General features: G+C 55.5%; 1 protein-coding gene across 1 annotated transcript; it reads left to right on the forward strand.

Annotated features, from left to right (window-relative positions):
* Positions 1-13,488: 13,488 nt before the first annotated feature.
* Positions 13,489-14,682, forward strand: LOC311240454 (B2 bradykinin receptor-like; the record flags this gene model as incomplete). The annotated part of the gene is made up of 2 exons (XM_084329036.1): positions 13,489-13,863; positions 13,990-14,682. 2 exons carry the CDS (start codon positions 13,489-13,491, stop codon positions 14,680-14,682), a joined length of 1,068 nt encoding a protein of 355 aa, XP_084185162.1.
* Positions 14,683-15,026: the final 344 nt, after the last annotated feature.

Genomic DNA, 15,026 nt, shown 5'->3' on the forward strand with positions numbered 1-15,026 from the left:
ACGTGGGTCAGACTGGGCTGCCGAATCGCAACCTGCGCATCGCGACCCAAGCTACGCAAGTCGCCCTGCTTTGGATAGCTGCCACCGGATCGGTGTGGATCAGACACTCCCTGTCCAGGATCGGAACGGCTCGTCCGAAGACAGCGTAGTGATGTCTGGAGGACTCGCGACACTGACGATCGCCGTGGGGCTGACCCTATTTGCGGCCCTGGGCAGGCACCCGGTCCCGCCCGAGTGCAAACAGGACCCGACCCTGATGGGCAAAATCAGGCTCATGTTCCCCTGTTGGAGCGTGGGGTACGCCACGGTGGCGGCTGTCATGTGCTACGTGTGCTGCTTCGTCCGTCTCACGGATACCATGAGACGGACGCTGGCCGACACGGGCCATGTGCTCAGGATCGCGGCGGCAACCTCGGTGCCTTCGGCCGGGCTGCTCATGAGGATCAAGGACACGTATCAGGGCGAGAGGAACCTGGAGCGCATATCCAAAGACGTCTCGGGCCTGGAGCGCAAGGACGTCAATGTCGAGCGCTACGAAACCTCTGCCAAATGGACCGGGGCGTACTTAATGCTGATGCTCCTCAACACAGCGCATCACACGTACGCCGTGACCCTGTCCCTGATTGCCCCCAAGGAGGATAGACCCGAGCAGTTCACCTCCGGACGGTGCAGAGACAGCGAGGCCTCGGACGTGCTGGGACTGGCCTTGTCCGCGCCTCTGTTTGTGTGCTACTTTCTGATTGTCAAGTGTGCGGGCTCGCTACTGTACGGCTCACGCGACCTGATCCCAGACTCTCGAGGAGGATCACGGGAGCCTCTCTCTGATCGGTTCGCGGCCAGATCGTACCCGGTGCGCTACGCCGTCAGGTACCTGCTGCTGCTCAACTCGGCTATTTGGCTCTACAGGTTCGTGGGAGCGTGCGAACTCGCTTTCCGGGGACGGGGCGCCTGAGAGAGGAGGAGGAGGAGGATGTTTTCCGGCGGCACGAGACCTGCCGTGGGGAAATGGTACGAGCGCCAACATCCGACATGGTACTCGGTACCCTGCGGGAAGCGCACGGGCTTACAAAACACCCGTAAGACTCTGGCGCCGGGTCGTACCGCATTCGATCGTGCGATCCCCGCGGAGCCCGAGCCTCAGCCGAGGATTAAGAAATCGGCCACCGCCGAAGAGAAGGAGAAACGCGACATCGACAGGGAAAGGATATCACGTGCCACCACCGCGAGCCGGGTCAAACATCACAAGCGGCAAGACGGTGCCGGGAAACCCATTCTGCTGAAAGTGTCAAACGGAGGCGGTCAGGGAGGAAGCGAGACACACGGCGGCCTGATAAAGACCAAGAGCCCCGGATACAGTCAAGATGATATTATAAGGATTACGGACGATAACCTAAATGTATGATTAGTATACGTATACGCTTCAGCTTAGGCTCTTCACGTGTGGCATGCTATGTGTGTGTTATGTTTGGAATTGTTATGAAATAAAAACCTAAAGGAAAAGACAAACGTACGCGTGAGAGTTGTTTTATTTTCCATTACATTTTATTACACACGGGAAACACAACATACACACGAGCTACATGTACAGGTATACAGGCGCGCACACACGCAATGAATAGACGAATCAGCACGTCCATTCGGTTCCGTGGACCACGGCGTAGAAGCGATCTCCCGTTCTTATTTCGCCGTGCTGGGTTCCGATGGCGGGCCTGGTGACTCTTCCGTGGCAGAATCCCTTGGTGCCCTGTATCACCTCGAGGGCGAGCCTGATGACGTTGGTGAGATACGCTATTGCTGCCGGGGTCATAACCGCGAGGATCGTGCTCCTGTCCACGCGAGTATCCAGACAGGCTTTGGCGGCGTAGCGCTCCGCGTCGGTTACGGCGTCAAAGCCGCCTCCGGTGACCACCAGCTCCAGCATACCTGCCACGGTGGACGCGTAGTAGGGAGACACCACCTGAGTGATGTCAGCGTCGCCGTCCATGATGAGGTTGACGGTCTCGCTCACCACGTCTCCCCCGTTCCGTATCTTGCGAGTGGCGAGCAACCCGCCCCATATCCCAGGGTTGATCCTCCCGTCCAAGGAGTACGCCCTGTGATTTCCCGAGACCGCGACCTGAGCCGAAACCTCCTGGGCGTTGGGCAGCTGAACGGTGAAGTAATCGTTGCCCCTCAGGGGCAACGCTCCGGTGTTGATCAGGTCGATCTCGGCGTAGCTGGGATCGTGCAGGATGTAGCGTTCCGAGATGGAGCTCTGCACCGTGCAGAGGCCTACCGCTCTGAATTCCCGCAGCTCGTCTTTCGGACACCCGTGCAGGGTAGGTGCGTACGTGCCGTCGCTGTGGATAAAGTGGAACAGGCCGCCCGGCATATGTCTGGCCTGAGCGTCGTACACATAGGCCCCGTAGGGTACGCGATGGGTGCCCACCATGTTAGCGACCAGTCTGGGGGTGTAGGTGCCCATGACATGGTAGGTCGCTGTGGTAGACATCGAGGCGTACGAGATTAAGACCGGTTATTATCCTCAGAGTCGGAATCGTCGTGTATATCCTCACGATGGGTGCACCCGAGCAGCTGACACAACGCGTATACCGGCACAGGTTTGTCTCTGAACCCGGCGAGAGGATTGGTAAGTAAGCCCACGGACAATGATAGAGTCTCCAGCACCGCCGCTCCGGGCGCTCGCTCGGTTGCTGTCTTTAGCAGGGCGCATATATCTCTATCGGGCGCCGTGCCGTAGCTCGAGGTGTACCAGGGACACCACTTGCCCACTACGTACACGTCCAGAGAATCGTTTCGAGAGGCAGGCGGAGGTGCGGGACACAGCCCTAGCGCGAGCGCGCAGACCTCTCTGCGATTCGAACTGAACCTGAGAGATTTAGCTCCAAACAAGAGCTCTGAGAGAGATACGTGATTCCAGAGCGTTTTATCTGCCGTGGGTGCCATGAGCCTCGGATCATGCGGCGAACGGAACAATGACAGAATTAACAAACAAAGGGTCTGATATGTTTGTGGGAAATAAGGGGCCGAGCCTACCGCCTCTCGGTAGCAAGGTCCTCGCGGGGAAATAACCAGAACACACGTGCGTACGTTTCAAGTTGTACAGTGGTTTTATTTAGGATTTCACACAATCAAAGTAAATACAAAACACACACACACGCTCTCTTCACATGTTCCGAATAATGCTATATCTCATTTCTACCCGTATACGATACGCCACCAGGTCCCAATCGTAGAAAGGTATCTCGCCCAGACTCTCGGCGAAACACGCGTTTGTCATGTTCAGGTTGGCCCTCTCCGATATCCGGGTCAACGTGACGTATATCCCAGGGCGCAGGGGAGACTTCATGAACGCCCTGGGCGGGTTGTAGAGGAGCTCTCCCTTGAGCGTGCACCCCTGGCAGTCGTACACGTTGAACGCGATCATCGGACTCAGGGGATGCGTGACGACCACCCAGTTGTTGTATTGCCACGCGGTAGGAGTGACCCTGTAAGAGTTCAGTTCGCCCTTGACCACAAACTCATACCAGTGCTTGTCCTTGATCCACTGCATGCACGTGATAACCCCGTCAGAGTCCCTGCTCCCCGTCTGCGCGCCGTCGTTCTTGTCGGCCTTGATCACGTTTATCCCGTGTCCCGTGCCGCTGCCCAGATGCCAGGCGATGCGCACCTTACACCCCACCCAGAGCACGTCCGAGGTCAGGTAGTCTCTCGGATTGAAGCCTTTGCTCCTGTCGACCCCCGAGCTGTCCGAGTAGACCCTGCGGAACAGCTTGGGCAGATCGGTACACGCGTGGCTCATGACCTCGTAGCAGGTGGTGGTCTTTTTCTTGGTCTCGAACGACTTGCTCACCGAGAGGTAGCGAGGAGCGGTCTCGTGGTTGTGGTGGTCTATGTAGCTCTTTGTGTAGGTCTTGACCATGGCGTCCTGGTGGAGCACACGCAGCACGTCCGTCCTGTAAGCCGGGTTCAGCAGCTCGTCGTTGAGCCTGCACGTGACCCGCTCGCGGAGGATCTTCCTGGAGATGGAGGTGATCCTGTTGAACTGGATGTAGGTGCAGGCCTCGCCGTAGTCGGGATCCCTGAACTGCCTGCGGTTGACAAAGAGCGGGGTCGCGCTGCACAGGCTATCCTCAAAGTCCCCCGACTCCCATATCTTTGAGTCCTTGCCCACGGGCTGCAGCTGCGAGACCGAACCGGCGTAGATGATCAGGGGCCCGAGGAGCTCTCCGTAGTACATGTCCATGCAGTAGAGCGCGCGCCTCCATAGCCTGGAGGTCATGAGGCCGTATTCGTCCACCACGATCACATTGGCTCCGTAGAAAGGGGGCGCGCGCGCCATCGGGGGGTCTCTCAAGGGCATCCGGGTGTTGACCCGTTCCTGGGTAAAGCTATTGTTACAGTTCATCTCGTGCTCGATGTTGAGCCTTATCGCGCGCGAGCATATGGCGCAGGATCCGGCGTTGCATTTGGTGCACGAGTGTTTGTTGGCCAGAGCCTGGGTGCTCGCTATAGAGTCCACCCGGGCCAGGTCCTCGAGAGACTCTTTGTATTTCTCCCTGTACGCGACGTAGAACTCTTCATCCGTGAGGGTGTCGTTGATCAGCTCCTTGTTGAAGCCCATCACCTTGTGCAGCGTGCTCACGTCGTCCACCCCTTTCAGGTTCCCCGCGGCTTTGTTTGTCAGGGCGCACACCTTGAAGGGGATCCCCAGCATCTTCATCCTTCCGGCCAGCATGCTTATCGCGTACGATTTGCCGCAGCCGGCGTCCCCGCTCAGAAGAACCTGCTTCCTCGTGTTGCCTCGGCGCAGGTGCAGGTGAAGCATCTCGTGTACCCATTTGTTTTGGGTGTAGCGTGACATGTCGCACATGGAAACGTCCGCCCAGGATAACTCGGGCTCCGGCTCCGGATCCTGATCCTGATGCGGCTCCTGCCCCGCTTGCGTTTTACCCCCGGCGTTTCCGGTGCGATCCTTGCGATCCGGCTCCGAATCGTAGTCGGATTCATCAGAGTCGGAATAGTCCGACGATCCTCCTCGAGAGCCCTCGCTGTCGCGCCCGGGAGAGTCGGGACTACCGTCGTCATCGGTATCAGTATCGGACTCGCTCTCGTGTTCGGACCCTTGTTTGGACCCGCGCTCGGAACCAAGCACGGGTCCATCGTCACCGAGCACAGGTCCATCGTCACCGCTGTCCTCGTGTGTCGTGATCTCAGAGTGTTCGTGAGCCATTGTGATATCATACTTGTCACCCTGGGAACTAATGAGATCGTGACAGTCGCTACTCCCCAACTCGTCGCTACACTCGTCCATAATGTACGCGCATCCGGGCCTTTTTACCGGTGTCGCTTGTTCCCCGTCGGATTCCGAACTAAAGGGGTCCCCGTCCTCGTAGTCATCGCTCTCAAAGTCATCCTCAATCTCCCCGTCTGTGTCAGCGTCATTGTCTTCCATGCCGGAACCCGAACTATGTTCCGATTCGGAGGCACGAGAACCTACGCTACCGGAACCGCCGAGTACTCTGCCGCTTCTCGAGGAACCCGAGCCGCTGCTTCCGTCACTACGTCCGCCTCCTCTACCTCGGGACGATATGCTATCGGGACTACTCGCCTGGGACCGGCTACGCGATCCGCTGCTAGATAACCTTCCGGCCTTACGTACGGGACCTCCGATCCGAGAAGGGTCTGAGGAGTCTGAGGAGTCTGAAGAGTCTGAAGTGATTCTGATACGTTTCCTGGAATTACAGGGCGCAATGATCCGGTCGTCATCTGAACCCGAGCTAGTTGCCATGTCTGCAATGAGCATTTGTGTCAGCTATAGACGGCCTTCATATAGTATATGTCAAATACCCGCCCATCTATGGCCGACAACACACACACAGGAAGGTGTACATAAAACAAGACGACACAACGTAGTATATCGTACGGGTCTTTATTTTCACAAATCCACACACCGTATTTCACAAATTCACACATCGTCGGTGGCGTCAAACACTATGCGTCTGCGTTTAGTTTCCGCGTTGTTTCCGGACACGGGACGACCGGCCCGAAGGGTCACGGACTCGTACAGGGATTGTGAGAAGGACGGATTGGTCGAAGCCGAGCGGTGCTCTTCCAAATGCCGCTGCGCCGTTTCCGATCCGCATTTGAGTTCGGCGCAGAGCGCGTGCGGTACCAGGCCTTGGTCCAGAGGCACCAGGACGGTGCCTCTGGCTTGCCAAGCTCTGTAAGCGGCGTCTCTGACGGGGGCAAACAGTCTGTACTTGTCAGTGACCACCTTGAGGAACACACGTTGCATGATAGAGTAGAGACTGTGGTTGATGGAGACGGCGCTGACGCACACTCCCGACTTGGTGGAACTGGCTCTCACTTCGTTGCAGCTGGTCATGAGTTCCACAAACAGGGGCGCAGCAGAGTACTCGAAGAGCAGCCAGGCGAACTCGTCGTGGTCTACGGTGTCGGTCTCCGAGCCGCGGGCGAAGCATTCGCCGTACCAGTCCGCTTGATTCTTGGACAGAATGTAATGCATGGACTCGAAGAGCACGTCGAAGCCCGGGCTCTTTGCTGCGTGATTGCGTACCTTGAAGAGCGCTCGCAGCATAGATACGGGAGTGATCTCGGAGCCCGGAAGGAGTCCGTAACCGTCGGGCAGAAAGACCTGTTCGTATTTGGAACCCGGTTTCTCGTAGCGCCGACAGACCACGTCGTCCGCGTCCCCCTTCTCCTTACCGACTTCGAGTCCGTCCCAGTCCCCTCCCTCCGACTCGTCTCCGGTCGACAGGCCGCTCTCGGTTTCCAACAGTCCCTTGGTTAGCTGCAACTCGCTCTGAGCTTCCTTGAGCGCCACGTGTGCCATCCCCAGATCCTCCAACAGTCCCTGGTTTACTCGCAACAGGGAAAGAGAGTCGCTTCGCGATGATTCATCCTTCTCCTCTGTAACCCTTTTCAGGCTCCCCTTGGTCTCGTTGAGTTCCGAGGTGAGCGCTATCACCTCTCTACGCAGAGCCAATAGCTCCCTGCGATCGACGCGTTCCTCCTTTCGACTCTGCCCCTCGTCCTTGTTCACGGCTGTGTCCTTTACGCCCTGCCGCTGGATCCCACGCATTGTCCTCTTCATCTTTATCTCTGTTATCGTTCCTCCGCTACCGTTCCCTTCCTCGTCTACTCGTCTACGGCTATCCGGACCCCAGGGCGCACCGATCACAGACTTATATATTCTATAGTAGACGGGGTGTTGACCAGTTTAGTCTTGTATCTCATCTTTTCGCACTTGACGTCGGTGTAACTCTCCAGGAGCGCAGCGATCGACTTGTGCGACAGGTTACACCTGACCTCTCTGACGATCATGGGGTTCTTGTTAGCATCGGCGTCTCTGTTCTGTCCCGTAATCGTGGTCGATCCCAGATCTTCACACACGGTCACGACGCACCCGGCCGACTCAAACAGCTCCCGCTCGTAGTCCCTGAGAACTCTATTGGCTAGATACAATGAGTCGTAGCGACCACTATCGTCCCTATGCATGTTGGTGTATATAGCGTAGGTGAACCTCATTGGTAAATACAGACATACACGTGTACACAAGGGTATTTGTAAGTAGCGTTGTTTATTACGATGAATGTAACGTACAGACAAGATGGCACGATACGGAAATACAAATACAAAATACGAATACGACAGACCGCACGTGGTACGGGATACGACAGATCTCACACGGTACAAAATACAACACACTATACAGGTCACTCTACGCGTTGTTATTATCCTCGCACGGCCGCTTTCTTGAGGCTTTGGCCTGCTTCATTGTTCTCTTAGGTGTCCCTTTCCCAGAGTCCGTCACGACGCCGAGGTTAGGATCCTCCTGCTGCGATCGCCGCACGGGGACGTAGTCGAACGCCAACTTGAGGTCCTCGGTCAGATCGTAGCCATACAGCCGACTAGGCGTGGGGTTGTTCAGGCTCCAGTGAGCAAACACGTAGTGCATGGATCTGAAGAGCGAGTTCGAGGCGCACGGCAAGACGTCGGCGTCCAGCAGATACTGCTTGGTGATACCCGAGAGCCGGACGAGGACGCCGTACAGGTCCACGTAGGGGATGTCATCCTGGTCGCGAGGCGACCCGAACCACCTCGTCAGCAACTTTTCGCATAACGGGGTAAAGTCGGGGTGTGATCCCATCGTCATCAGAGCCTTGGGTCCCATGCCCGGGAAGGTGTTTGTGTAGTCCGTTCCGAAGAACAGCATCTTCATCACAAACAGGGAGCGCCCCGATCCCAGTCCGCAGTACGTCTTGCGTACCCGGACGGGCGTCTCAGGCTCCAGATCGAACCAGTCGTCCTCATCATCATCCTCCTCCTCCTCCTCCTCCTCCTCATCATCATCAGTGAGCTTGAGATACACGTAGGGGTAGCTGGATCGGAGCAGGTCGTAGCGATCGGCGGCGAAACAGTTTCGCATGGTGCTATACTTTTCGCACAGCTTGACCGCGGCTGACACGAGGGTCGCCCGCTCCTTGGATGTTTCGGGTCCGGCGTCGCACCAGGTCATGATGCGCTCAAACATATGAGTCTCCTTGGTCTTCTTGATCCTGCCGGTCTTGGTCCGAAGCCCCTCTCTGGCGATATCCGCGTCGACGGCTACCTCTCTGGCCCGATACACCACGGCGGCCAGCGCTTCCGTGGCCGAGTCTGAGAGGAGATCGCACTGGTCCAGAAACTCTCTGTAAGCGTGTCCCATGATCCCTCTCACCTTGAACATGCTCACCACCGACGAGACGCCCCGCTCCAGCCCCGGGTCCAGGAGGCAGGCCGGGGCGACGTTCTTCAGGGCACGTTGCCACCTCGCGTGGGCGAGGAGTACACGAAGCGGAACAGGCTCCGCCGTGTCCAGCAGATACATGAGGGTGTCCATCAGGCTGCTCTCGGGGTCGTACAGACGCAGGTCATTTGCCGCCGATTCGGTCAGAGTGAGCCCGGCCGACGACGGGTCCTCTTTGGACTCGGCCGCGACCCGATCCCGCTCCATCCTCTGCTCCAGCCTCTGCTTCCGCTCTCGCTCGAGCCTTAGCTGCTGCTCTCGCCCGCGCTTCTGCTCTTTGGTTAGTTTCGGGCAGCCGTCCTCGGGGGAGTCCGGATAGCGTCTGAAGGGAGCGCACCTGGGGGAAAGGAATTGAGCAAAGTGGCTCAGGAACACGTTCCTGTTGGGAGCGTAGCTGGGATTGTCGAGCCTGAGCGTGGAGTAACAGTTCGATGCCGCCACGATCACAGCCAGGTCGGTGTCCGAAGTGCAGACGATGCACGAGTGCCCGTTTTCCTCCATGAGGTTCGCGAGCTTCACCATGAGCAGATCCGCCTCGGTGCTGAGCAGCAGGGCGCCCTTGTCTGCCAGCAGACCCTTCAGCGTGACTATGTGCTCGGAGGTCATGTCGGGAACACAGGCGTGGACCCCGACCGGGACCTCCTCCGAGGAGCAGCTGAGGAAAGGGACCCGGTCACCGGGATCCTGCGCGGATTCTCTCAACCGCTTCCAGAGCGCCACCTGTTCCGGGGAGCAGAGGGACGTGGCTTCGTCCGTCAGGGGGGACATGAGACAGGAGTCCCACTTGGCTCCGATGAGCATCAGGCACGGAATCAGCTTCCTGGCCAGACACGCGACCGTCTCTCTGTCCACCCTCTGCCTGTGTTCCAGAAGGAAGCGGTAGTGAGGGGCCATCGTCTGTAACCTGGCGTCCCTCGCGGCTCTCACCGCGGGCTTCTGGCTCCCCTCGCCGTCAGCAACCAGGATGAGACACTCGACCTTGCAGTTGGCGAACTCGTTGCAGTAGTACGTAGCCATGGTCTCGGCCATGCACATGATTGAGGCATCTTTGTCCCCGGGGTTAAAGTCGCTCTCCTGCACCTTGAACCTGATCACGGGGTGGTCGTATATCATGAATCTGGAGGAGCTAGCCGCAGCATGGTCCTTGCCCAGGACCCGATAGGGGGCCTTGGGGTCGCTGAGTATAGCGTGCAGACCGTTGTTCCTGATACCCATAGCGACGCGGTCCGTTTGATTTGCGTGCCGTACGAAAAGAAGACGCCGATGCTGATGCCGATTCACACAGTTTGGGTCACAGCTCTCTGTGTGTCTGTAGAAGAGACAATGTGTAGTGATCGAGTCAGGGGGGAGAAGAGGGCCTTATATGCACACACAAATATATGTGTGTTTCGGGCAGCGGAACATTTTGAAAGCGTATAAGATAAACAAAATAAATAAAGCCCAAAAACGAATTGAAACCGAAACCCAAATAAAAGTAACACACACACCAGGTGCCCTATCGAGGAATGGATTTAGACAGGGACCTGCGATGCGCCACTAAAGCGTTGAAGCGCTCATTGCGCACCGAGAGCTCGTTGGGATCCTCGACCTGGGGTCCCCTGTTGACCTCGGCCCCGGGAGCGCTACAGTCCATGACCTGCTTGCACATGCTGTCGAGCCAGGGGAACACTTTCCTGACCCTGGCGGTGATCTTGGGTTTCTGGCACTTGTACAGGTGCACTTTGGGCTCGCCGAGCCTGACCACCAACAGATAGGCGCACGTGCGCTCGGCTATGCTGGGGAAGGTGCAGGAGAACATGAGCCAGGTGAGCCAGAGCTGCAGGTTGTAGCGCCACATGGTCTCCCAGTGTATCTTCATGTGGTTCATGGTCTTGAGCTCTATCACGACCCACTTGTTGGTGACGGGGTCGTACGTGACCATGTCCACTTCGGATCGAGAGGTGACTATGTCAGCGGGTAGGCCCTTACAGCCCTCCTTGCACGCGTTGTGGTAGCCGTGTCCGAAGGCGTCGGGCTTGGGCGCGTAACCCACCCTGACCCCTCCCGAGACAAAGGTCTGCTTGAGTCCCCTGAGCTGAGCGCACACCAGGGCCGAGACCCGGCCTATGTCGGACTCGCGAACGGTCCCCTTGAGCATGTTCTTGCACTCTATGTCCACCTGGGATCCGATCGAGGTGGTCATCATCCTCGTGGTCCAGAGGTTTATACAATCCTGGACCTTGGGGTAGCTTCTCAACGGGGCGTTTATCATTTCCATCATCTGGTCCGCGAACTCCGTAGCCTTACTCGCGGAGCAGTTGATCATCCTCAGGTACCCGACTAGCCAGTCTCTGTAGCGCGAGGGGTCGTCCCGGTCGCGGGAGAGTGAGTGGGTCATCTGAGCGTACATCCTAAGCACGCTCATGTTCTCATGTCGCACACCGCGTTGCCTGAGCATTCCGCATATGTTCTCCGTTATGCCCTTGGCATGGTACCAGGCGTTCCCTTGTGCGTTCTTGATCACGATCTTGCCTTCTACCCCGCCTTCCTTTTTAAATTGAATGCAAGGGGGAGGCAGCCTCGTGTCGAACGTCTCCTCTTCGGAATCGCTGTTTTCTCTGTAGGCCCCTCGGTGTTGCCGCTTGCGTTTTCTGCCGCCTCCGGCGTCCATGTTTTTATCGCGACGTGTCTGCGGTCCGTGACCCGTAAACTCGGATAATGCCTACTTATGTACGTAATCGGACCGGGAGACGCAACTCGACGGGCGTACGTGGATAATGCCTACTTACACTGTATGAGACTCCTCGTATTCAATAACCCGTGAACTCTTGGTGTTCCGTTTACCTCTACAGCAATCTCGCATACCGGTGATCACAAAGAAGCGCGCCATGCGTATCCAGGACCCGACGAGGAAGATGCCGTTTGGCAACTTTGTATCCGTGTCGAAGCACGGACTGAAGTTCAGAGCGGGAGTGGCCAACACGATGGCCTTCATCAACGTGCTCGTGCTGGGGTTCCTCATTATACCCACAAACATAATGTACTTTTTGAATCACACTCACAGAGTGGTGATCCATCCGGGAGTGGGCCAGTACTCGGAGGAGGTCCGCGGGGGACCGTCCCAGGGAGCCACGAACTCGCCCATGACCAACTCTTACCATTCCCACCTGCATTCGGGCATCGCGTTGAGCGTGATCGGAGTCATCGCCATGGTGGTGAGCATCGTGCTCACGTTTGTGGTCATCCAGAAGAGGAAAAGGGCTGCTGCGGTAGACGCCGTGCTGGGACGCCACATGACCCCGGTCATAACCTGCCTGGTGCTGCTGAACATGCAGCTGTTCATGGCCATCCTCGCCGGAACCATGGAGCTGCTGTACAGACCTCTGGCCAAGACTCCCGAAGCGGCGTACATGACCGAGTGCGTCGTGGCCTCTATCAACATCATAGTCTACGCCCTGTACATTGTGAGCGTGGCCCTGACCTCGGCCATGCTTCGTAAGGACCCCACCGTGGTGCCCGAGATGAGCGGCTACGATTCGGAAACCATTGTTCCGGTTACCGAACGCTACGCCACTCGCGCGTGGAGGAAAGAGAACTGAGACTGTGCTGAGGCGGCTGCCTTCCTGACCACGTGACGCCTATTCCGATTTCGGACTGCGGCTACAATAGACATTTTGCTTTCGAACTGCACGCTCTTTGAAATGATTTATTTTATTGTATTATCGACCGCTACCGGTTTATTTTAGCATAGCGTCGAGGTATATCGCCGACTGTTGTGGATTGCATATTACATTTCGCTGTTTCACATTCTGTATATTCTGTACATTATTACATCGCCAAAGGTACCTAGGCGTATCTGGCGTTATATATCGGCTTGCTCGTTCGCATCTATCACGTTTCAAGTAAGGCATGACACTCGACAACCTGTGATGTTTCTTTACATGTAAACTTTATTGCTTGTGCTTAAAAAACAATAAAACATGTTTTAAAGACATTTCACGATTTGACTGCGTTCTTCTGTGTGTATACAACACTTGTGGCAAAGCTGTGCCGGGTGGATGCGATGTACGGGTATCCACATGATGATATCGCATCCGCCTAACAGCACGCTCGTGTAGCTAGGCATCTCGGGAGGCAAAGAGTGAAAAGCGAGCTGCTGGGTAATACTCACGTCCACCTAGGTACATACCGGTTAACACAGCCACGTAGGCTGTATATGTGTATATAACGTCCACGTAGGATAAATAACACATGTACCTAGGTACATACCAATTGACATATCCACGTAGGTGTTCTAACACGTCCACCTAGGTACATACCGGTTAACATATCCACGTAAGCTGTATATGTGTATATAACGTCCACGTAGGATAAATAACACATCCACCTAGTCACATACCGGTTAACACCTCCACGTAGGCTGTATAGCGCATCCACGTAGGATAAATAACACATCCACCTAGTTACATACAGATTAACATATCCACGTAGGATAATATAACACATCCACCTAATTACAGACAGATTAACATATCCACGTAGGATAATATAACACATCTAATTACATACATAGTAACACATCCACGTAGAACGATACATCCACGTAGAATGATAGTAAAACTCTGATACTTTATAAGCATAACATTCGCATGGTTGAGTTATATCCTCCTGGCGAGGTACACGACCAAGACATAATCATGATTACCCCAAGCTCGGTGAACTTGACTGCTGCTATGTCTGAGGTGATAGGGAACCTCTCAAGGGAGTACCAGGGGCCTTACCCCAGGCAGCCTCACATCAGCCCCTGTTTAGACGAGCGATCGGTGTCAGGGGGCCTTGTCATGATGATCGTCGCGATCGGGCTTTGGTGCAACATATACATGCTCATGCTGCAGCAGAGAAAGACTACGAATACCCAGTCTGCCAGAGTGGCCGAGTTTTGTTTTGAGCACATTGCCATAGCCGACATCGTGACCCTGAGCGTGCTGCCCATCTGGCTCCACAGAATCCTGCTTAAGGGAGAGTGGCTCCTGGGCAGGGTGACGTGCAAGAGCATAAGGATGCTGACTACGGTACGTGCACGTACCCGAGCACATTCATAAAGTAACATATCGACGATTCCACGTGTATTGTAATCGCCTGTTCCGTGTGTTGTAATTAAACGTGCCTCTATTCTCTTTTTTCTCTCCCGACTGCAGTTCTCGTTCCAGTACGGGGTGTGCATGTTGATCTACATCACTGTGGTCAAGTACAACAAGATCATAAGGAATCCCACATCCGGCCAATCGCCCCAAAAAACCCGTCGATGGAAGCTCAAGATCATGAGCATATGCGGGGCCTACCCTGCTGTGATCGGACTCTTGGACTGCATCATGTGGGACGTGACTCCCCTGGGAGCGGGAGAGGGTTGCCACAACATGCTGATACTGTACAGCTACGAGGCGTACGAGGCCATGGGCTGGGTGAGGATCGTGACCACCTACATAATGCCCATGGTCGTCATAATGTTTGCCAACATCATGATATCCATGAGCATACGGAAGCACATGAAGACGTCCGACGTCAGGCAACGTACCATGCAAGCCGCTCGGATGAGGAGAGCCTCTATGTTGCCCATACTGACCATGTGCTTCTTCATCATGTGCTGGACCCCGCTGATGGTGTCCGTGGTGTACTGGAAGCTCAATCGGATCACCTGCAACGTGACTGCCATAATGAACATTTGCTCAGTTCTGGGTCACATGTACTGCGTGACGAACCCGCTCGTTTACATCTACATGTACAAGGCCAAGCAGAAGGAGCAGCAGTATATGGCGAGCTCGTCCTTGTGTTCTCAAATGTCCCCGCGTCCTAATATCAGAAAGGCTGTGGTGCTTAACATATCCGTATGAACTGCATCATACGCGGACGTCGGCGGACATCCGCAAATCTCAATATACTTGATGTGCTTACAGGTGCTATAAGAACCATCCTCCCCTCTGTTTACGCTACTGTACGATGTATAGGTCACGTGTATATTTTATCAAGTGGCGTGATATGTGCACACCACTGTAGGATACGAGGATTATCAGGGAATCGTATTATCAGGGAATCGTATGCACGTCGCTTACTGTTTTTTAATTTACTATGTGGTACAAAGTACAATCTGTGGATATGTTTTGTATTCCAAAGACTGCTGAACGTTGATTGTGTGAATAAAGAAATGAATCATTACCAATGGCTGTTTTCTTGTCTG

The sequence above is a fragment of the Notolepis coatsorum genome (assembly GCF_963971535.1).
Source record: "Notolepis coatsorum genome assembly, chromosome: 14".
NCBI classification, from domain to species: domain Eukaryota; kingdom Metazoa; phylum Chordata; class Actinopteri; order Aulopiformes; family Paralepididae; genus Notolepis; species Notolepis coatsorum.